This window comes from Emydura macquarii, unplaced genomic scaffold (genome assembly GCF_026122565.2).
Source record: "Emydura macquarii macquarii isolate MOO-44397 ecotype Brisbane River unplaced genomic scaffold, CSIRO-AGI_Emac_v2 contig_1348, whole genome shotgun sequence".
NCBI classification, from domain to species: domain Eukaryota; kingdom Metazoa; phylum Chordata; order Testudines; family Chelidae; genus Emydura; species Emydura macquarii.
In genome coordinates, this window is record NW_027131485.1 from 21,514,905 (window position 1) to 21,539,562 (window position 24,658).

Genomic DNA, 24,658 nt, shown 5'->3' on the forward strand with positions numbered 1-24,658 from the left:
TCTCTTCTGCATGCTGTCTTCACTGCACTGCGCCAACAGGAACCACGTTCCCGTTGATGCAGCGCTACACCACTTGAGGAGGTGGTTTTAGTACATCAACTTCTGGATCAACTGAGCAGGTCTTCACTGACCACTCAGTCGATCCAGATAAGTTGATCTGACAGTGGCGACTTTGCCGCTGTCAGTGTAGACAGCCCTGAAGAACAACCCGTTATGGAAGGTTAGTAACTGTCCTTTTAGGTGGAAACGACACTGCTTGGCTACCACTTTGATTGGCTTATGTACTCCCAGTTTCAGATTATCCATTTTTTTTAAAGGTATGTTGGCAGCAAGGAAGGCCTCCACTAGCTCCATTGTAGCTTCTCTTTTTGCTAAACTACTTTCAGTTATTCTTTTAAACATTGTAGACACTCTTGCTTAGTTTTTTTTCTGAGCTGTAGCCTCTGCCTATGCTTTTTGTTTAATATGCGAATCACACTCAAAATGGCAATTGATTTTTTTTTTCTGAACAAAACCAGTCCCATTGCAAGATGAAAACAAGGTTACTTACCAGTAACTGTTGTTCTTCGAGATGTGTTGCTCATATCCATTCCAATATAGGTGAGTGCACACCACAGTGCATGGTTCCCAGAACCTTTTTCCCCTTAGCAGACCCCGTAGGGCCGGCTCTGGTGCCCCCTGGAGTGCCCTGCACATGCCGCGGCACATGAAGCACTGCCGGCCCCACGCCCCCTCAGTCCCTTCTTTCTGCCAACTCCGACAGTGGGGATGGAGGGTGGGTGTGGAATGGATATGAGCAACACATCTTGAAGAACATCAGTTACTGGTAAGTAACCTTGTTTTCTTCTTCAAGTGATTGCTCATATCCATTCCAATATAGGTGATTAATAAGCAATACCCTGGAGGTGGGTAGGAGTTACCGGTGAGCTGCCCTCAGCATGGCTCTGCCAAATCCCGTGTCTCCTCTCACCTGCTGAACAATGGCATAGTGGGGCGTGAAGGTATGCACTGACGACCAGGTGGCAGCTCTGCAGATGTTCTGCAGGGACACTCTCTCCAGGAAGGCTGCAGAGGAGGCCTGAGTTCTGGTTGAGTGCGCTGTGATGATACCCGGAAGCGGCATATTCGCCTGCTCATAGCAGCACTTGATGCAGGATATGATCCACACTGGGAGATGCGCTGGGCGGAGACAGGTGATCCTTTTATCCGGTCTGCCACTGCAATGAAGAGCTGCATCGATTTCCGGAGCGGCTTTGTCCTCGATGTAGTAGGCCAGGACTCATCTCACGTCCAGCGAATGCCATCTCCGTTCCTCTTCCAAACCGTGCAGTTTGGGAAAAACACAGGGAGAGATTTATCTTGGTTACAATGAAATTGGGAAACCACCATGGGCGGGAAGGCTGGGCGCGGCCTCAACTGCACCTTATCCTTATAGAATACTGTATAAGGGTGCTCCGAGGTCAAGGCCCTAATCTCGGAGACCCTCCTGGCTGAGGTAATGGCCCTCAGGAAGGCTACCTTCCATGAAAGCATAAGCAGGGGGCATGAAGCCATGGGTTCAAAGGGGGGCCCCGTGAGTCTCGAGAGGACCAGGTTGAGATCCCAGGGAGGCACCGGGTCACAGACCTGCAGATAAAGCCTCTCCACCTCCTTGAGGAACCTGACCAACATGGGATGGGAGAACAGGGATCTCCCCTCTAGTGGCTGATGGAAGTCTGAAATGGCTGCCAGGTGAACCTTCAGCGAGGCCAGCGCCAGACCCTGGAGCTTTAGCTGGAGCAGGTACTCCAGGATCGCCTGCAGAGGCGAGAGGCTTGGCGGAATGCCCTGGGACTCCGCCCAAGAGGTAAACCATTTCCATTTAGCCTGATACATGACCTGTGTAGAAGGTTTCCTGCTGCCCAGAAGGACTTGCTGGACATGCACCGCGCAGGTTCTCTCTCCCTCCATCAGCCCGAGAGCCTCCAGGCCGTAAGCTGCAGGGAGTCCAGGTCCAGGTGCAACTGGCGATTGTGGTCCTGCGAGAGATGGTCATGCCGCCCCGGGCCGGAGCAGTGAATATGACATCTGTCCTGTCCCTGTTTATTTTCAGGAGGACCTTGGGCAGGAGTGGAATGGGCAGGAACGTGTACCTGAAGGTCTCCATCCGGTCACTGAGGAACACGTCTGAAATCGACCCAGTCTCATAATCCCGGCACAAGCTGAACCTTGACACTGCGCGTTCCAAGCCAACGCGAATAGATCCAGTTGGGGAACACCCCACTTTTGGAAGATCGTTGTCACTACCTCCAGGTGCAGCGACCAGTCATGGTGGGGTAGAAATGTCCTGCTGAGGCGATCTGCCTTGTCATTCCTCACCCCCAGGGGGTGAGAGGCAGTCAAGTGGAAGTTGTGTCTCACGGCAAAGCCCCACAGATGGGTAGCTCCCTTGCAGAGAGCCGAGGAGCGCACCCCTCACTGCCTGTTTATATAAACATAGCTGCGGTGTTGCCTGTCAGCACCTGCACCACTCTGCCTGCCAGGAATCAGAGGAACAGCCTGCATGCTAGGTGAATAGCCCTCAGCTCCTTCACACTGATGTGCAGGCGCCTGTCCTCCCCCGACCAGAGCCCCTGAGTGTTCAGGTTGGCCCCGATGTGGGCTCCCCATCCCACATCTGAGGCATCAGAGAATAAGGTGATCAACAGGACCAATTCCCTGAATGGAACACGCTTCCACACTGCCCTGGGGGATCTCCACCAGTCTAGGGAGGCTAGGGCAGGCGGGGAACTGTGACCACCCAATTCTGTGCATGCCTGCTTGGCACATACCCGAGGCCAACCACTCCTGAAACGGCCTGAGACTCAGGCGAGCTAGTCTCACTACGTACGTGCAGGCTGCCATGTGGCCTAACAGCTGAAGGCAGTGCCTGGCTGTTGTCATGAAGCATCGGTGTAGCCTGAAGATGATAGAGACCATACCTTGAAATGTGGCTGAGGTAGAAGGCTGTGGCCTGGGAAACATCCAGGGTGGCCCCAATGAATTTTATGCATTGCACCGGGGTTAGAATGGACTTCTGCTTGTTTATGAGCAGTCCCAGCCTGCTCCACATGAGGCAAGTGAGGGTCACGCTCTCCTGCACTTGGAACCCGGACCTGCCCCTGATCAGCCGATCATCCAGGTAAGGGAAGATTTGTACACCCTTTCGCCTCAGGTGGGCTGCTGCTACTGCCATGCATTTGGTGAACACCCTTGGAAGATGGCCAAAGGGTAGGGCTGTAAATTGGTACTGGGAGCCAGCCACCATGAAGCAGAAGAAGCGCCTGTGGCTGGGGAGGATGGACACATGAAAGTATGCATCCTTGAGGTCGAGGGCGGCATACCAGTCTTCTGGATCCAGGAAGTATGGGTTGCAGACCCCCTCTGCTTTTTTAAATGACTTGTCTGCAGTCACCCAGCAGGAAATCAGGACTAGAACTCAGGTCACCTGGGTCAGAGTCCAGTGTTCTATTCACTAGGATACACTGCCTCCCTTGGGGATGCCCATTCAGGATAGAAGGGCCTTAGCCTGTTCAGGGTAGGATGGGGCGGGTCCAGGAGAGCAGTAGGGTCGCCACCCTCAGGCGCACTATCAGCTGCCTCCTACAATTGCCCAACCCCCTGGGGGCTCCTGCTGGGGGCGTGAGGACGAGCAGGGGGGCTAATTCCATCTCCTAAACCCCCTATTTCTGTCCCTATTTCTGTAGGGTTGAAAGGGCCTAGGCGGAGGCCTTGTTGCTGCTGCGCCTGGGGCCACGACTGTCGCTTGGAAGCTTGGGGTGTGTACAGGAGTCCTTCAGACCGTGCAGCCTCTCATCAGTCTGATTGGAGATGAGGGATGACCCATCACAGAGGAGGTCCTGAACTGATTGCTGCTCTTCCTGGGACAGGCCCAAGGATTGCAGCCATGAGCACCTCCTGATGGAAATGGCGGATGCTATGGCCTTACCCGCATAGTCGGCAGCATCTCTGGACATTTGGAGCACTGCCTTAGCCACCGTGATTCCTTCATCAGGTGAAGTCGGCAGCTTGGTCCTGGGGCAGGGCCTCAGCAAACCACCTTAGGGAATCCCACAAGTTAAGATTCTCTCTCCCCAGGAGGGCCTGATGGTTGGCAATCCTGACTGTGGAATAATTAAAATTTTTTTTTTTTTACACAATTCCACAAAGTTATGTTGTGTTTGTTCTTGGGAATGGCACCAGGCTGGCCATGCCCATTCCACTGGTTGGCTGGGTGACCGAGGAAGGGGTTTGCCACAAGGCCTTAACAACGTGAGGACCTTATCGTGGACTGGTAGGGCCACTCTCACTGGGGCAATTGCCACCAGCACATTGGAGAAGGTAACAACGACCTCCAATAACTCTTTGGCGTCCGGCCCCAAGCTAGAGGCCACCCTCTTGAGTAGCTCCTGATGCACCCCGAAACCCTCCAGAGGCGGTATGGGGTCCCTGGAAACCGCCTCATTCAGGCCATGGGATCCGACTGCTTGTCCAAGAAGCGGTGACTGTGGGCTTTCTGCTGTGCCGGGGGCACGGACTGCACACCTGATGACAGGGTGGATAGGGGGCCCTGGTCCCATCTGCGTTCCGTGTCGGGGTTTGCGCGGTGCAGGGTCCGCAAATGGCGACCGGGTTCCGCACCGCCTCGGTGAGGGCGAACCCCTCGGTGCCGAGGCCTCCGACAATGACCGGGTTCTGCGCCGCCTCAGTGTGGGCGAACTCCTCAGTGCCGGGGATCTGGAGCAGGAGCCGTTCGGGCGCCGCCTGACGGACCTCGACCGGTGCTGCTCCGTGGCCTGCGCTGCCTCCAGTGCCAGGGACCGCTCTGCCCCCAATGGCTGGCTGGCGGGAGATCTTCCTCCCCGTACCAGGGATCTCCACTACCCTTCGGGGGGATCCCACGCAGGCTTGCCCCAGGACACTGGCCCCTTCTCCTTCAGTGGGGGGGGGGGGGGGTGGAGGTGGTGTAGGCAGGCCAACAAGGCTCTTGCCGCCTGAAAACCTCCGGCGTTGATGGCGTCGGCAGGGGCACTTTCCCACTCCCAGGAGTCGGGGCTGGCTCCCTGCTCAGAGATGCAGGCACTGGAGAGGACTCGACGGGCCATGGCTGACCCTCGAATCCGGCGCTGGCGGTGTGCTCTGCACCGAGGTGACGCTAGGTGCCGAGGGGGAGCGGGATGGCTCGGACACCAAGCGGAGCGCTGCGATAAGAGCAAGGCTTTAAACCTGATCTCTCTGTCCTTCTGAGCTCACTGTTTAAAAGCCCTGCATATCTTACTCTTGTCTTTCCTGTTTGCTCTTCCCCCCCAGGCACTTAAGGTACCGAGCAGGGGGAGGGAGGAGGGTGTTTAAAACCAGGCGGCTGGGACATAGCCCGGCCACCTTAAGTCCCTTAGGGACTTCTTATTTAACTACGCTACTTAACAACTACTTAAAACTAACTAGGGTACTTCAACTAACAAAGAGTTCAAAGAAGGGGAATGACACTTGCAGAGAGCAAGTGCTAGTTCCATGGGACCCTCACGGGTGGAAAGAAGGGACTGAGGGGGCATGGGGCCCGCAGTGCCTCATGTGCTGCAGCATGCACGCAGCACTCCAGGGGGCACCAGAGCCAGCCCTATGGGATCTGCTAAGGGGAAAAAAGTTCCGGGAACTGTGCACGCTGGCGTGCACTCACCTATATTGGAATGGATATGAGCAATCACTCGAAGTAGAACAAAACAATTTACCACCATCTGCATATAGGTTCTTACTGTGTGGGTACTACTTCACATGATCCAAAGCTGAAATGGCTTTTGCTTTTTTGATTTGTTGTCAGCCTTCTTTATATGCAACAATGGTCCTTTCACTCAACCTGATGACTGTTGCGCTCATTTATTGTTATAAATGTTGACACACTCTTGATCAACAAGCTACTGTAATGACTGCTGTGCTCACTTTAGTCTATCATGAATGTGACATTCTCAATCAACTATCCACTATGACAGTGTTCTCAAACTTATTTGATTGGGCCCCCATTCTTTGTGTCTGTAGTCATTTATGCTCTCCCCCTCCCCCAATTACATATACTACCACCTAGCTCTGAAGGAGAGAGTGGAGAGCAGCGGCTGCTGGCCAGGCACCCATTTCTGAAGCCAGCAGCAGCTGAGAAGTAAGGGTGGCAATGTGAAAAGTGATAGAAATATCACTTTTCACAGCAGATTTTTCCACCCTTACTTCTGTACTGCTGCTGCCACCCCAGGGCTGACAGCTAGAGCCCCGTTGCCTCCAGGTGAGGGATGGGAGGGGGAGGAGACCATGAGACCACTCTGCCTCCTGGGGAAATATTGAGGGGGTTGGAGGAGAGCCCAAACCTGGATGGCATGGTTCTGGCTGTCAGCCCTAGGACGGTGGGGATCTGGCTGTCCCCTTTATTCCTGCCTCCCAAGTGTGCATCCCATATTTCACAAAATAACAAACAAAAATGTGGTCTTTTGTTTATCAAGTTTTATTAATTCCCCCTATTTTATCTAACTCTTCCCTCAAGGACTCGTGTATATCAGGACACATCAGAAACAGATGTTGATAATCCAATGTGTGCTGTTTACACTCTCAGCATTCATTGGATTCTCTGAATTCCAGATGGCACACAGTCATTCTATTTTGTGTATAAGATTAGAATGGGTTTAGCTTCAAATGTGCATCACTATCTCTGCTTTGTAATTTTAATTCCAAAGTCTAGACCTCCTTGTCCTTTTCACCTTTAGTATTCCTCCATACTTGCAATATGATTTCTTCCTTGAGAGAATAGGCAAATAACTCTTTCTTTCAATACATTTTTGAACTACTACTGCTCATCAGAAGGTAGTGAATTTAAGAATTAATTACTCATTGTATTAGTGCTTTATTTAAATCTCTCAGGAGTGCATAGACATCAGGACATTCATCTGTGCCCCACTCCTGAAAAAAGTATCACGTATGGTATTGACAATGGAATTAAAAGAAAAAGCTTTATCCCCACCAGTCTAGCAAGAGAATTGTGGAATCACAGAGACTTACGGACACTAGGAGTCTTTCCATTTACTTCAGTGGGCTTTGGATCAGGCCCTAAAAGCACACTCACATGCAGCATATGATCCCCTATTTTTGCAAGGTCCAATCCAGTAATCACTCCACATGAAGAGCTTGCAGTCAGAGCTGGTCAAAAAGCTTTTCTTGTTTTTTCTTTCATTCCTAGTGAAGACAATGGGAATTTTGTGTACTACGCTGCAGCAGGATCGGGTCACTAGTTCACAAGAAAGATAAGCTGTGTAAAAGAAGTGAATCTACATGCTACATTGCTTTACTGAGTCCTGCACATCCTTTGTGCATGTTGTATGTCTCATCTTACAAGTCTTCCAGGCACAAAACTCATACTGATTTCAGTGAAATTTCTTTAAAAGGAGGACTTGGAATATGCTCTAGTATATGACAGCTGTGAAGTAAAAGGCAGAAAAATGAAAATTGAGAGTGTGTAAAGGGCAAAAGTCACTTTGAAGCCTGCAACCAAATACTTTTCCTGGAATAAACGAGTGCAGCATCAGACCAGGATTACCTGCTCCTACATGGTTACTTTTCAGGTATTGGGAGTGTCAAATAATCTTCAGCCAGGGGAGGAATGTACCTGTAGATTTATATATTTGCTGTTAACTTTCCAAATGCTACCTTGTGAAGTAAGTGCACAGGGTAACATAGTTATTAAAACACACCCAATGGAACAAAACAATGATGCTTTACATTTCTCTGGCACTTTCATCCAAGGTTCTCAAAGCACTTTACAGATATGAATAAATTAGGCATCAAAATAACCTTCCAAGCTAGGCACTAATATCCCTCTTTTACAGATGAGAAAATTGAGACATAGGAAGATGAGGTGATTTAGCTAAGGATAACAAGCCTATATAGTAGATCACTACAGTTTGTATGGAGAAAAGCCAAAGGAACGAGTAACCCAGAACTTTATACCTCAGCCTGAGGGTCATAAACAGGTGTCAGGGAGTTATGACCACTCTTTCCTTATTGCTATACAGGGAAGGGGTTCTGGAACAGAAAAGGCTGATGACCACTGCCTTGTAAGCATTACAGCACTTAGGAAAAGAGCTCTCCCTCCCTTCCCTCCATTCCAGCCTGTGTGTGACTCCTTAATCTGCTGCTGATTTAAAAGAAAAACGAGGCTATGCTGACTGTAACTGCTGTCCACTGTGCTATACAATTCCTAAGGCCTGCAGACAAGTGCAAGGGAGTCGTTTATAAGCCAGACTTATCAGAGGAGTACTCGCATCCTGGAAACTTTCGGGGTCAGACAGTCACAGTGACAGCACAAGGTGGACCCGGGGGTCGGAGTGAGAGAGGTTGTGCCTTTAGCTTCAGAATTAAAACAAATCCCTTGTAGAGCTGCGTAGCGTTTGAATAAAAAAATGTTAGTAGAAAAGGGAACCGTAGACTGAACAACAGCCTGTAAAGGCAGCGTCAGCCTGAGGGGATTGTTGTTGCTTTGCCTAGCAGTGCTTTTAGGAGTGAAACTGATTCACTGTTTCACAAATAAGGAGACAGTTGAACCAAAGCAATTCCCAGATGCTTTTATATTTGAATGTAACAGACAGACTATCGGGGGCAGATTCTTTCCCGTCTCACGAGCTTTCGCTTTCACAAGCTGGGCACGGCACTCGGGCTGTCTCCGCGCAAAAGTTTGCACTGCAGTGATGAGGGCGCAGGTATTTTCACTCTGTGCCGTGACCCGCTGCTGAAAACGCCCGAGCGAAATCCGCCCCCCGTGTGTGCAGGCTAGGGCGCTCGCTGCCTCACCCGCCGCCGGGCACTCTCTGGCTCGGCTGCCTCCGCCTGCCCAGCCAGGGGCTGGCTGCTGGATTCCTCCCTCGCACTCGCGGCCAGGAGTCAGCTAGGGCCGCACGTCCCCCTCTGTCACCCTTTGCTTCCCCCGCCCCGCCGTTCCTCTAAACCCGGCTGGCCCATCTCCCGCCCTTTCCGCGCCGCGCTCCCCTCGGGCCCCACCCCTCGTGCGGTGGCGGCACCTCCCCCTCCTGGTCGGCCCGGCCCCAGCCCGCGTTGGAACCCGAGTTTGCTTTAGCTCTCGGAACGGCGCAGCAGCCCCTGGCGTTTCGGGAGTCGGGACGCGGCTGTCGTCAGGTGGACGTTATGGCCGAGGAGCGGGACGTGTTTCTGAGCGCCCGGGGCAGGACGCTGAGCGCTTTTCGCGAAGGTACGCGGCCGCTCGGCCCAGCAGAGGGAAGGGAGGCGGCTAGGACTCGGCACCGGCAAAAGATTGCGCGAGGGCCCGGGTTGCAGCCGGACTCTCGTCACCGCTGAGCTACCAGGCCTCGGGGGGATGGAACGGGCGGTGCGCAGGCCCCGTCTGACGGGCGGGGTGTGGGGGAGCCGGAGCGAGGGTCTAGGGGAGCGGGCGGGAGGAGGCAGCCAGGAAGCGGGGCCGCCAGGAAGCGGGGCCGCCAGCGACTCTAGCAATGGCTGTGGGACCGCGCGGTCAGGTCGCGCCGTGGCTGTGGGGGATGGTGGAGGGCTGTCCACCGAAGTGCAGCAGGAGGCGGCTGTGGCTGAGGACGGTCAACAAACACTCCCGCACGCCGAGCTGAGACTCGCAGTGTGAGGTGCCCTTTGCTACTAAATCTAGTCTCCTGACCTGCCTCCGACGGCCGTTCGTAGCTGGTGTTTGAGAATGTTGACTGTCCCGCCCCTGCCCATTCATGCTTCCTCCCAGTAATGCTTAATTTTTTGCAAGTGGCCTAGGTGGTGATCAGTTTAGGTTACTATTATTTCAGCTTGCATCACTACACAGGCTGCCAGTTGTTGCTAACCTAGCCATAAACTAAGATTCATTTTAGGTATCTTGAAAGTCAGATGTAGAGACCTATTGTATCTCTGTGTATTTGTTCTTGAATTGGTTTAGTGAGGTGACTAGCGAGCTAAGGGCCCAGAGCACCAGAGCATCTTTGTCATACTGTCTTGCTTTCTTGGTGTTCTTTAGAAATATTTGGGCTGTTTTATTGCCAAATTAAAAAAAAAAATCACCAATTCGGAGACTGTGAATTATTCATTCCCTCATTTTGGCAACCTATTAATTACAGATGGGCTTGTTGGTTTGGAACAAAGCGCCTAGCATTCTTGGTACAGGTGACGGACAGAACTTCCTGATTACATCATCTGTATAATGAAATCTCAACAAAGGAATATCCAGTAATGGTGTAAACATTACTGAACAAAACTAGACTCAAAAACATCATGAAGTATGGTTATGAGACTAGCAACATACAAAATTGTCCCAACCCCAATGATTACAAGTGTTTTCTTTTCACCTCATACCTTCTGATCACTTGTAATTCTTCAAATAAATGCCTCCCAGTAAAATCTTTTTGCAAACCAGTACTGGTTTGGACATACGAACTTGTAAGTGTTCATCTGTCACCTCTAGCTGTGATATTGCCTTGTTATAAATTTAGTCTGTTCTTTTGTAAAAGGCTTAAAGTTCAACAGAAGAAACCTTTAATAAATAAACTGCTGGAAAGTTCACATCCCAGGCTCCATAGGCCCAAGGTTCTTCCATCTGAAAATGAAAAATACTTGTTCACATTTTGGGCTGGGGTTCCCTAATGTCCTTCTTGTTTTGTTCCACACATGATTCCATTCACCGAGCTCTGTGCTACTTTGAAATGCCTCTCACTTATAATGTTACTCTGGCACAGTGTTTCTTTCCACAAAAAAATGAGAATACTATGCATTGGCCTTACTTCCTTTTCTTATTGTCTGTTTTGCTAATCCATTCCAAAAGATGCTCTCTCAAAACTATTCTCAACAGATATAAAGAAAACCAAACCTTTTTTTCTACAGAAGTTCGTGAAACAGTTTACCTTGGCCAAGAAAAGACTTCATTTAAAATAACCCTTTGTCTTCTGGTGGTTTGCCTGATGGATGAAATCAGTCTTTTGTAACTGGTCATAGAAATGATAATGGCAGCATTTTTTAAAGTCACAATTAATGAGAATTTTTTAATATTGAACAAGAAATTGTAAATTATATAGTAGAAGCATTTTATTTTTAAAAAACAAGCTGGCTCTGGGCTGAGAGGAATGAAAATGGATTTCCCTGGAGGTGAACTGCAAAGCAAATTACAGGAGGGAAAGGTTTTGTCTCTACCTTCTTTCTGATGTATGAAGATTGTCTTGGCTAAAAAAGAATCCCATTTACATTCATGCTTGCTTGTTTCTTTAAAAATATTAGGGTCTCACCTCTCTTCTCTCTGAGTCAGCATCCTCTCTTCCACCACAGGCAGAGAGAGATCACATAGTTTAGCTTACAATGAAATGTAACATAACTTAAAAACTTCTAAGATTTTGCCAGGGCCCATCAACAGAAGGAGGGACGTGGTGGGAGGGGGTCTGATATTTCTGACAGTCCATGTTTAAAAACAAACAGAAGGGAAGCTTGAGGTCATCTTTATTTTAAAAGAAAAACTGGAAAGGAATGTAAATGACGAACCAAAAAAATTCTTTGCTTTGCAATTCTTATTTAACCATACAGTGCACTCGATAGGTTGTTTCAATGCTAATTTTTTGGGGGGAAGAGGGGGAAGATGAGTTGAAATCCCTTGAACCCTTGTCTGTCAACATGCAACACTGTTTTAGTTCTGTTTTTTGTTTAAATTCTTAGATTATAGTCATGCCCCTGGCATTTCAGTGTCATAGTGCCTATGTAGATATTGTCAAGAAAAATGAATTTTATGTAGACAGTCCTTATTTCGTGAACTGTCATGTAACTGAAAATTCCACCAATATCATGTTTGGTGTCTCAAGCCTGTTTACAATGGATAATATGACCAACTTATATAAAAAGTGTATTCACATCTCTAACATGGGAAAATGGGAGAGAACATAAAAATGGCAGAGAGGACTTCAAGAAGTCATGCCAAGACACCAAGGGCTCCTTTCTGAAGACCATGAGTAAAGGCTTAAGACTCACACAGGTCACTGAAGTGTCTTTACATGTGCCAAATTGGTCTCTCTTCTAGTGAGCTTTCCTCTTGCTGTGCATTGCTACTAACATGTTAAGATTAATTCATTAAGAGATCACAGAAGAAGTGAGATTGTCCTGAGAAGTTCAAGATGTTATTGGTGCCCTCTTCTAAATTAGCTTCCCCTGGAACTCATAATAATATCACCGGTATCCTGTGTATGCATGTAGACATGGTTGGAGCAGAACAAGAAGCAGGAAACTGCTACTGAAGCAGGGGTATAACAACGTAACATTCTGATGCTGGCTGCCTTCTATGGCAGTTGTTTGGTACATATAGCAGTACAGGAGGCAGAGGAAACACAACATTCCTTCAGAATAGGAGTTCTGTGTACCTTAGTACACACAAGTGTCTCAGGAGACCTTCTTTCAGCTCCAAAATGAAACATTCTGTATGTACAATAGAGAACTGCAATAGCGGTTTGTAGAGTATTTTGCATTAAAGCTGATGGCTGCGTAATGATTGAAGATGTTTATGAAAGCTTCTGAATTTATTAAATGTACAAGCTCATATGCCATATTGGTGTCTTTTTATATGTAGTGTAGCATCAGTGTAAATCTCACACAAAGTTATTTGCTTAGGCAGCTCTGTTTGGAAGTAAAATGCCATATTGTCAGTTCAAATAAATTCTGTCTGTTGTAAAAATCTAGAGTTTTCTTTAGCTTGTATACGATGCACACTTACTGTGACTACCATACTTCTGATTTCTGTCATTTTTGGAGTTATGCATCCATATGTTGCATAAATTGTTACATGTAGATAAAGGACAGTAAAAGCAAAGAACCACAGCAAAAGTATCTTCTGCTAGTAGGTTGTTTTGATTTGTGGGAGTTTTTCCCTTTTAAAAAACCCTAAACTGCCAATGTGTAACCTGGTGCGGTGTAGAAAGGAGGGGTGATGTTATGTTCACAACAAATTGTAATCAAAGATCAATATACTCAGCCAAAAAAGAAAAAAGTAAGCTAGAATCAGTATGGAAAAATGTCCATTTCATATAGCTAGTTTAATAACTCCTTAAGTAGTGTTGTCACCATATTGGGAAAACAAAGTTTTGTGTGTAACCTGAGAAATCATTTCTTCACAAGCTGGTAAAGGCTTAGCAAAGTGGATATTATATCCCCTGTCCCAAAGGGGTAGATTTAGCATTTATTATGCTAAGAGCACATTCTAGTGGAAGCAGAACATGCACAGAGTGAGATCTTTGTACTGATATCCTGGGATACAGTTAACATTAAAGAAATGGGCAAGTTGGGGTGGAGGTGGGGAAATGGCTCTTGGCAACTCTAGTTCCTATATGCATTTGTGGCAAATAGTTCTTCCACAGTCACTGGCACTTGTTCTCCCTACAGTAACACCGTGGAGCAATTTGCTCAGGTGATCTCTGTTGTTTGTTCAAGGTTCTTTTGACTGGGTATGGAGTCATAAAGATACTTGACCCATTTAATTGTGAAAGTATGTGTATGCCTTCAGAAAGTGAAATGTGACTAGGAAATGTGAATTTTACCATTGCATGTAGTTCCTCTGTAGCTTGGGAAAAGGAATCAAGCATTCAGCCTTGTTGATCAGTTACACTTCTAGGCTGAGATTCCAGAAAGCTCCACCCAGGCAGATGTCTTTAAGCCATTTTGTGCTTTCTGGATTCTGGGCTCATCTGGGGCCTGAGGCTGCTCCAATTTATTCTGGAGGTTGCACATCTGCTGGCTATTCCACCGCCCAGAATGTAGGCCGAAAGCAGTAGTTTTGATATCTGAGAGCAACAGCTATCTGAGGCCTAACATGCTGAGATCTAACAAATGAGAGCAACAGATATAGCTTAACATCCTGCTGTCTATTTTGCTGTCATTTAACATCTTAGTGTCTTGGGATTCTAGGGCTGTAACTGTGTTTATAAATGCATGGGAAACATCCTGCTTTAATATTCTGTAACACCTTGGAGCATTGTCCTTCAGAACTTATGTATGTTTGTTTGGGAACATTGAGGCCCTTTTGCTATACCATGTAAGTGTCTGATGCCTATCAAGAATGCATTTGTTGTGTAAATCAAGGAACATCTGTTGTAAATAGGTCTCTGATAATGAATGTCAGTAGACCCCATATTGATGGTTAATGCTACCCTGGTATCTGTTTTCTTTCTAAGATTGTAGAATGTAGTATTTGGTAGGTATGTGTTCCCAATTAGTGAATTTGAGAATGTTCTGTTAGAAGTAAAAAGTTAGTTTGTGTGATTGAGGAGTGAATGCACTTTGAGTTTGTAGAAAATAAGGAGATGGAGAGGTGGCAACCCTAAATCTCCGTGGCAGCAAGAGGGAGGGAAGATGCTTTATTTAAAAATCTTTTAAAACCCAGATGGCCGAAGAACGCAAACCAAGACAACCCCAGAACGCAGAGGAGTTAACACCCAAGGATAGGAACAAGACAAAGTGTGAAATAGGAACGGAAGGATAACAAAAAGCTGTCATGTCTGTAATATCAAGAGTGATTAATAATCACATCAAACACAGAGGCAGCATGACATGGCAAAATCCATAGACTTATAAGGGGACTGGCTGCTATAAAAATGAAGCGAAAAAATGGAAACTTTGGGTTCGTTCTGCAAACTCCAAGGAGCATTGTGTCACAACCCAGAGAGCCCAGCTCCATCCTCATGCCTGATCCACCTGGCCAGTGGCTCAGCTCGAGCAAAACAGAGGCTGGTAATTATATCCCTCCTGCAGAACTCTGTGGGTGGGCTGGCGGGTGGGTAACTACTTTTTGGAATCTCTGTATTCACAATAAACGTGATGTATTGCCTTGTGTCCCCCCCTGTATAAGATCCTACTGTTTATTTCATTTATAACGATAACAAGAATCCCCCAGGGCACTGTGATATGTCCCTGTCCCCTCAGGACTCCAGTTCCAGGCATGACTCCATGCTAGGGTTTTCAGAGGGGGTAGTATAGTGTTATCTTTGATAACTCTGTGTGGTGCCTGTTGCTTGGAGGATTTTCCCTTAACCCCTTGTGGGAAAGGGGGACAGAGTCCCTCCACAGTGACTCCTTTAGGCACCAAAACTGTAAAATATGGTAAGAACATAAATAATACTTTGTTTGATAAGACCGTCTGTGTGTAATGGGAAACCCAATTCACTTTGTAGTGAAACATTCACTATAGTTTAGTTAGTTTAGTCATTAAAGAAATACTAACAGCTTTTAAAAGAAGTTACTCGAATTTATAATCCAATGACAATAGAAAGTAATTTTATTTTACTTGATGCCAAGTAGCAGTGGGTTTAGAAAGGCTAAACTAAAAGAAGGGGTGGGGGAATACTTTTGGGAAACAAAGGAAGAACTGTTGTTCAAAGTACATAGAACGATGATTGAACAGTCCAAATTATGGGAACGGGCTGTTGCAGAGTTTTGCATCTTCTAAAAATACATTAGAGTGATACCAATGCCATAAATGGATCATTCAAAGCTGTAAAAACCAAAAGTCAGCATGCACACTCTTACAATTTAGGGCACTGTGCATGGCCAGCCCAGCACATGAAGAAATTCTAATGGTTCCTCAGACTTCTGTTGCTTAAAGAAGAATCTAGCTTCCGGAAACAAAAGTGCATCCTTTTTATTGATTAAAGCTCAGGTTGAAAACTTCTACACCTTTTTGCCTCACCTGATGCATGTTTGTGGAAAAGCTTTTACATCTCTCTCTCTCTCATGACTACATGTGGGAATTGGCAATTAGTGATGTTGCAATACATTGTTCAGATACTGGCCTTATTTGAGACTGTAGCATTATAGCCTCCATGGACATGGAGAGCCAATTTTTTATTCTCTGGACTTCGCTAAATTATATGATGATCAGCTATGTTGGAAAAGATGCTCACTCATGTGGAATCTCTAGCCATTTGATGCTCTACCTTTGAATAACCCTTGTGTTTATATGATTATATAGCTTACCCAGAGGGCTATAAAAATGTACCTGATCTCCACTAGCACTGAGGACTAAAACAACTGGCTAGAGTGATACCTGCACACTCCCAGCAAAGCCAATGCCTGTTGCAATTTTGAAGGAACAAAACGGGGATAGTCTTTCACTGTAATATTGTCCATGAACATTTCATTTATGAATAATCTTTCTTCACACACAGTTTGCACCAGTTTAGTGTGAATCTCTGCAAAACCGTGTGTGAACAGTCTGATTTTGGTTAGAATGGTTTATCTTGGATTATCTTAAACCTTTTCCTAATCAATTTAAGAAACTAAAATAAGGCTGATTTAAACAAAAATAAGCCTTTTGCACCAGTGTAACCAAATGGGTTTAAAATTGCACCAAGTTTTATTTAAGAATTAGTAAACTGGTGGAACTCTGTAAATAAACCCTAACTTTTGAAAAAGGAACTTACTACAGTACTTGGACTGATCAAATAGCAGAAAAAAGTGTTGAATATATTTATTGCATTGATTTTCACTGTTTACTATGTAGCTGGTCTAATACCACAAAAATGTAGCTTTGACTAAATTAGCCAAGAGTGCCACTGAAATTAATCAAATACTATTTACCTACCCCTGCTTATTGCAACTCTGTTTTGTATATCTTCTTTTCCTACCTGGCTTCATTCTATTTCTTCTATTTCTTATAATAGGTGATGGTGTAACTTATCCTGCATCATGTCAGTTTCTCTTTCCTCTATTTATTCTCAATCCTTCCATGCCCATATTTCTTTCCCTTTATCCATTATAGATAAGTTATTCTGCTGCTTCTCCTCCCAGAATCTTTCTGTATACTGAATTTCTCTTTTCTAATGTATTCCAACAATCTCTGTCCCCACTCTCACCAACGAATCTACATTTAAGTCATGGGAACTTTTCTGATGCCTATGAGCTAGAGGATTACATTTATTAGCCACAGACCAATTAGATGTTCTCATTTTTCAGGGAACAATAACCAGGTGATGAGCCAACTCTGTATCTCAAGTTGCTGGAAAAGGGGTGGGTGCTGGGATACTTCCTTTGACCCTGTTCAAGTGGTTCATTTTTGTGTAAGCCTCTGTTTAGTATGTGTCTGATAAAATTGAAACCCTCAGCCTTTCTCTAGCTTCTGGAAGAGAGAAGTACTTTCTCTTTGTACTTCCTTGCTGCTGCATAGGTGATTCTGATGGGGTGCCTTCTACTCCATTCTTCCCAGGGACTTCTTTTTTGTGTTCTGTAGTACTTGGCTTCTGTATTGCTCAGAGCTCTCCACAGCAGCAGTGAAGCTGACTTGATTCTTATCTGTTTCACAGCTGCCTACAGGGTTCTCACTAGCAGCAGTGAAAACTGAGACAATCTGATTTGTTTTCATTATGTAGCAGAATGGAGAAATTCTGAACAGGACAAGCAGCACTTGATAGCCTGACCTGGGAATGCTTTCTTCTATTCCAAACTGAGTAGCTTTTTCAAAACCCCCTTGTCCTTAGTAAGTTGCAGAATGTGTCTACTGAGTTAGAACCTTTAGAGATGCAGGCTTCCTTAACTCATTTTTTATAGATTTTTCATTTAAAAATGTAAGTTGATTGTTCTGCCTAAACGATGTCTTCGATGCAGCACATACGACTGTCATAAAAATCAGCTTATTTCTCATTTTCCATGCAAGACACATGAAATAAAAACTTAAATTATGTTGTATTATTCAGCCAGTTCCAAAAGGGTTCTATAGAAAACACATGCATTGATGGATCATTTGACTTCTCTGAATAAAAACCTGTCTGAATGGGATTTCTAATTTGCAAATATTAAAGGTTGCATTTCGGATTTAAAAACTAATGGATAAAGATTTTTAGTCTCTCCGTAAAACGTGAGATTTAAGGGTATTAATATATGTGAGAAGATGATGATTATATAACTTGATAGAAAAAGTTAGCGGACTATAAATTATTTAATAATTAAATTTTAAATTAATTGAAATATATGAATCTACATTTTGCAAAGGGATGTAGCATTAATGGCCAATCCCTTAGAATTGATCCTGACATCTCTTGCTTTTGCTGTTTGAAGGAGGGGAAAGTGGAATGGCACAAGTTAAGAATAATGTTAAATAATTGATTCATTTAAAAAAAAAAAGTTTCCTCCCTAAAGGATCCCTAAATTAGGCCACTTATTTAGTTGTATAAATATGTTTAAGAGCCTAACTTTAGGCTTCTGTTTTTAAAAATCTTGTTTCTGATTTTTAAGGGTTTATCTGAAAAAACTGATTAATATTAGGCTGCTTAGAAATCAATTTATAGCTATCTTGGAAGGATGAAGTTATGAGCTGACTCTGATAGATTTTAATCTGTAGTTCCGTGGGATCTGATGGCGTTTCTACACTAGTCTTTATTTTTATTTTATTTTACTTCCACTATTGCAGTTACCACAATTCCAACTATGTTATGTAACTCTGGTTGGAGGTAGTTCTGGTGGAAGTACAGTTTTCCATGTTCTGCAATATTATAGTGATAGAATGTGGGTTTTTCATAATGAAATTTAATAAAAATAAACTCACCCACTACAAGAAACATGCTCCAGGACTTGAGACAGCTATGAGTGAATGTTTTACTGTAGATATTAAGGCAAGGATAAAATTAAATGGGTGAGACAAAGGGCTTGTCTATACTAAAGATTGTGTAAATATAACTTACATTGCTCAGGGGGAAGGGGGCGGCTTATTCAAACCCCTGAGCAACGTAAGTTACGCAAATCAAAGCGCTGGTGTGGACAGCTCTGTCAGCGGGAGAAGCTCTCCTGCCTCTCACAGGGGTAGTTTTTATTATACCAACAGAAGGAAGTCTGCACTGCACCTGCACTGATGCAGTCCTTCTAATGTAGACCATCCCAAAGTGAGAGTCAGACATACCTTAAAGAAAGCATAAAAGGGAGAAACCCAGGTGCAGTAATCCAAAGCCAAACACTTGGAATGCAAGGAAATGACCATAGACATTTAGGGCGGCAACAGTATACTTCTAAAAAGTTTGTACTGTAGCTTAGAGAAAAATTAGGACAATCATGTTCTCTTTCTCTATCAATTCATAGACAAATGGTGAAAAAAAAATTCTTAGCTTGCTTTGCTATCTCTGTTATCTAGCTACGTTCTTTTGTGATACCCATTATTGAGGTATCTGAGGCACAAAAGTACAAATAATTAACTGAAACAAAAATCCTATTCTTCCCCCTCCATAAGTTCCTGGTCTTAAGCGGGGGGAGGAACCTATATATTTTAATTTACTCTTAGGCTCATGCCTTTTTATTCTAGGTTTGTCAGGAGCCATTATGAGCATTCTAAATTAAGGTTTCCATTTGACCCCTCTAATTCTCACTAATGACTTGGAGATCCAATGTAAATGGCTTAAGTTAGCAAATAAAGAAACAAGTAATAAAATAAACATGGGTACTCCTGTACAAAATACTATATCAATTTAAAAATGTAATTTAATTAAATTACTTGTAATATTTCATAGTATACTAGTAAATGTTGTGTAGCATTTTGGGGAGGGAAGGCAGTCCAGTCATAGTAATATGAGATCTCCCTAGTAGGGAGAGCCTTTTGTAAGTCTAAATAATATAACTAAAGTGTATAAGAGCAACCTTGACAAATTTGCCATAGGATTAAAACTATGGGCCCAAAACTCAGACTGGGGAGGGAGGTAATTGACAGTGAGGCCCAACAGCATTGATTGACCTTATGGGTCTGACTACACTGCAGTTAGATTTGTGCTGCTGGCCTGTGCCAGCTGACTTGGGCTTGTGGAGGCTTGGGCTACAGGGCTGTTTAATTGCAGGGTAGCTTCCAGGTTCAACTTGGAGGCCAGGCTCTAGAATCCAGTGACATGGGAGTGTCCCAGACTGAGCCCAATTCAGCTGGCATGGGCCAGCCACTTATTTCTAATTGCAGTGTAGACATACCCTAAGAGAAGCCCAGAGCTGCTGGGAATGAGGAAAGAATGCTGGGATTCCTACTTGATTGTGTCCTGCATCCTGTTCAGGGGTTTCCTTTATAGCTAGCAAGAGCTTTGCACTAGTGAGTGAATTTTTCATGCTCTCTTTAGTCTGGTAAAAGTGAAAAGAATTTAACATAGTAATAATTTTAGTATATCCTTCCTGATGCCATAACATGTAGTGTGCATTTTTAATTTGTTAATTAAAAAGGCAGTAATTGAAAACTAATCTTTTATTCCGTTCCATGCTATTGTGCTATGTTGTAGTCCTGAAGTTTTACGCAACATTTGCTTTGTTGTTGGTATGCTTTTTCTCTAGTTGTTGTGCACCGCACATCAGCATTGCATAATTATAATAAATAAAAATGCTTTAATCTGAAATAGGGAAATTTTATGTTTGTATTAAAGTGGCCTTAATTTAAAGTAAGTTACTCTTCACCTTAGTGTCGATATAGGGAAAATTTTCTTTATGATTTTACTATCTTTTTTTTTTTTTTTTTTTTTTTTTTTTTAAAGATAATGAATGTCGATGGAAAGCCCCTTTCTACTTCATCCAAGGAGCAGATCCTCAGTTTGGACTTATGAAAGCCTGGGCAAATGGTGACTGTGCTAGTGGAGGTGATGAATGGGAAGAGGAGATCAGATTAACAGTGCAAGCTGTGCAAGCCATTAACCAGTTAAACCCCAAGCCCAAGTTCTTTGTAGTGTGTGGTGACCTCATACATGGTATGCCAGGTAAGCCTATTAAAAATGTACACTAATAATTGTATTCAAATTTTCTTTTCTTTTTTTAATTTTAGATGTGATATAATTATCTTAACTTTACAGTCAATCATAGTATTAGGTACTATACGGTATAGTGTTGTCATGGATGTATACTTCTAAACTAATGCTTGAAGTACGTAGTATTCTATTTCTGACCTCTTCAGTTGACTCCCTGTGCCATTCATGCCTCTCTGTTAGTAACTTCTTCCTGTGGCTTAAAGAAATTCGTTGTTTGAATGAAATAAAAACTTTAAGAGGACATGTAAAAATTCTTTCACCAAAAGTATTACTTTCATAAACAGTATAGGGACTCTAGCCAGTGGACAGAGCTATACTGGGAAAGGAACCAAGAAATAGCCATGGTTGAGTATCTAAAGGGGAATTGAGTTTGAGGCCTAATAGAGTATCTTCAGCAAGAGTTTTCTAATGCTTAATAGACTATTATTTTTTAACATAAAGGTTCTATCTTCAAATGCTAGCAGTCATGCAATTCAGAGTGTACACTTGTAGTCCATTATTTCAGGACCCTGAGATCAGAGTAGTGCTGTATACTAAAGCAGTGTGCAATGGAACATATATAAATATGGATTACAGGATTTTCCTGTTCCTTCCTTTTGCAACTAGACCAGTAATATTTTAATTACCATAACTGTTCTTTTTGTTTAAAAAGATAAATGATCTTATCGGAAGTGTATACATAGTTTTACAGACTTTACTGGCTTTCTTTTTTTAAAACCTCAACATCTTGGCAATTTTAACTAAAAGCCCTAATTGATTTTAGGGAATTATAGACCACAAAACTTGTTTTTGTTTTTTAAATCTGTACATGGTTTTGATAATAGAAAAGCATAGGAAACTACCAGATTTAAACTTTTTAAAACAATCAGTTAAACTAAACCAAATAACATTAAGGGTATATTATAGTTCAGTCATAGGATCAATTTATTGAACTTTTCATTTCTAGGTCACTTCACTGGTTTATTTAAATCAGTGCAAATGTAGGCATTTAAAGTATCACCTCAAGCTGCTGCTACTTATGATTTGATGCCTCTTGCATCTCCTTGTATTTTGCTCTCACTCAAGATCACTGGTTGTTAATATTTTATAAATTGTTGATTGTGTTTTATCTTTTTCCAATGCTTTCAATTAAAGGTGCTCCATAAATAAAGAGAATGATATAATAACAATAGTTAATTTCAAACAAAATTATCTGTATACAGTTGTAGAAATATACAGTATGTTTGGTATGGGGGGAAGCCGTATACAATAACCTTCAATTTAGGAATTCAGTTTAAAAAGTGAACATCATAAAATCAATATAAAATTGTAACCCCCCTCCCCCCCTCACTCTGGGACACTCCCATGTCGCTGGGTTCTAGAGCCTGGCCTCCAGGTTGAACCTGGAAGCTACCCTGCAATTAAACAGCCCTGTAGCCCAAGAGAAAAGAAGATAGGGTCATGATTCTACATCAGTGAAGGCAAAGCTCCCATTAACTTAAGTAAAGCTGCAGTGGACCCTAGATCACTTGCTAATCTCTCAATTACTTAAAGGATTGCCACACATTTTAAAAATGTCTGACTTTCCTAATGCAAAGTTTTTAATAAGTGTTTCAACAAATATCCCTTGTTTGTCTGTAGTAATAGTTCAAGATTTGTTGCTTCTAGTATCTCTTCAAGGAGGGGGCAGGGGAGGGAGAGGGACTCCAGAAACCAGCTACAATACATGTGATGCATCTGTTGAAGAACTTCCAGTCACACAATTAAATAATGCAGTAACCTAATATAATAACTGGTATGTTGGATTTCAGTTTGCATTGGTGTTTCCTGAAAGTTATTTACATAAAAAGGCTATTAAGCCTCTGAAAAGAGTTTTGTCTCATCAGGACTGATGTCCATGTACATAATTAGCCCTTTTTGTTTTTAAAAAAATAAATAAATAAAAAAAATTCAGAGGGACTAAGGACTGAATAGGCATAGAGCCTGATCTATCCTCTTGTCTGAAGATGGTGTCTGTCCAGATCAGGTTGAAAACAGCTGGGTGGGACAGAATGTGGAAACTTGCATGCTGTAACGCCTGTAATTTTTTTCAGGGGTGAGAGGAAGAGGGGTAGTGGACTTTTTCAACTAGTATTGTCTGTCTAGCACAGTGATACTCATACTGAGGCTTGAGAACTTCAAGTGGCTCTTTGTCTCCTGTTGCTCTGCAGCACGATATTAAAACAGTGTGACTTAAAGCATCTTAATTGGTTGTTAATTTACTATGTTAACCAATTGTAATTGACTGACCAAGTATTATTATTTTATCATTTTGCGGTGAGAAGTGTGTGTGTGTGTGTGTGTGTGTGTGTGTGTGTGTGTGTGTGTGTACCTAAATATTTCCTGTCATACTGTTTAAATAGGAATATATAATACTGTAGTAAATGAAACAATAAATTCACACTACTATCGTTCTTTTGGGTAATGTTGATTACTAATTAGGCTCCTGAACCATTGAGTCTGAATATCACTGGTCTAGCACTTTTCATGAGCGTAGGGCTCTGATTTATTGTAAAACTTAAAATACAAATTTTTCAAAGTATGTCAGATTGTTACCAAATAGTCATTTTAGTGACAAAATATATTAATGTTAAACTGAACAGATTGTAGAGCTAATGCTACTTATGTTCTGTGTAGTGTATTTACTATGCATTGTATAAATATTGGCAGCAACCTATTGCAGTTTTCAAGTAGTAGCAAGGGAGAGCAGTCTCACTTGGCCTTTCACCTTTTGTCTTATCTCTTCTTTCTGCTGTAAAGATAATTAATATACCTATACTACCTGTAGTTACCTTGCTTTGATCCTAACAATCCATTGTTAAACATGTAAACATTTAACTTAAATCAATGAAGCCATATTCTATACATCTGCTTTATGCTTATTAGACACTTTATGGAGAGTTGTTAAGGAAATATTTTGTTAAAGGAAAGTGTAACTCCTTCTACTAGAACAGCTCTGTCATTGCTTTACATTGCTGTTTACATGTGTTTAAGTTTATATGAACGATTTACTGACACTTTTTATAAATGTGTTTTGCAGCCATTAGTTTGTCTTTCTACCTAAACTGAAAAGAGACAAAGATACTAAAGTAAATCATTCTGTGGCTAAGAGTCACTATCTGATGATAAATGAATGAACAAGGGGAAAAAAATGGTTGCCTTGGAGGAACTGAAATTTTGGGTGGGCCTTGTATTTTTTTTCCTAACATTTTCTTTTGCTTAGTTGTGGTAAACTTTTGAAATAATCTTAAGTAAAAATTCTTTCAAAAGACAAAATGAATGGAATAATAAATCAATTAGAAGAGAAGAAAATTTTGAAAACAAACCTAAATCTTGCTTTAAAAAAAAGTCATAATGAAACATTTACTGAAAATGTTTTGGAAAATGTGTGAAAACGAGTCTGGATGGTTCATAGATTTTGTTTGGGTTTTTTTTAATACTAGGCATGTTTGCAATAAATCAAGATCTTGGTTCCTTAGCAACTCACTTCTGTGCTTTTCTTCACCAAAATGTAAATGCCCTGACATTAGAATTATCTGCTACAGAGATTTTATCTCATGTTACCCTCTTTAATTTCCCTGTAATAACATTTGCTTGTAGGAAAACTTGCAAGTAGTGCAGTTACATCTCTAGTTCTCTGCAAGCTTCCCTTTCTCACGGATTCAGATGGCTGCATTTGCTCCACTTTTACCAAAGAATTGGTAAAACACTTTACCAGACTTTAAAGAACTCTGACACACACAAGTGCTTGTAAGACACTGTTCTTTGTTCCCTTGTTCCAGTCGCGTGGTTTGGGTCAAGATTACAAAATATTATACCCCTATCACATATCCATTGACTCCAGTGACTAC

General features: G+C 43.2%; 1 protein-coding gene across 2 annotated transcripts in view; it reads left to right on the forward strand.

Moving 5' to 3' along the window:
- The first annotated feature begins 9,091 nt into the window (after positions 1 to 9,091).
- Positions 9,092 to 24,658, forward strand: part of CPPED1 (calcineurin like phosphoesterase domain containing 1) — an 83,545-nt gene continuing 67,978 nt past the window's right edge. For both annotated transcript variants that reach the window (XM_067551355.1, XM_067551356.1), the window contains exons 1-2: positions 9,092 to 9,256; positions 20,523 to 20,741. In XM_067551355.1, the coding sequence (XP_067407456.1) occupies positions 9,193 to 9,256; positions 20,523 to 20,741 (283 nt within the window). In that variant the 5' untranslated portion in view covers positions 9,092 to 9,192. The remainder of the gene's footprint in view (positions 9,257 to 20,522; positions 20,742 to 24,658) is intronic.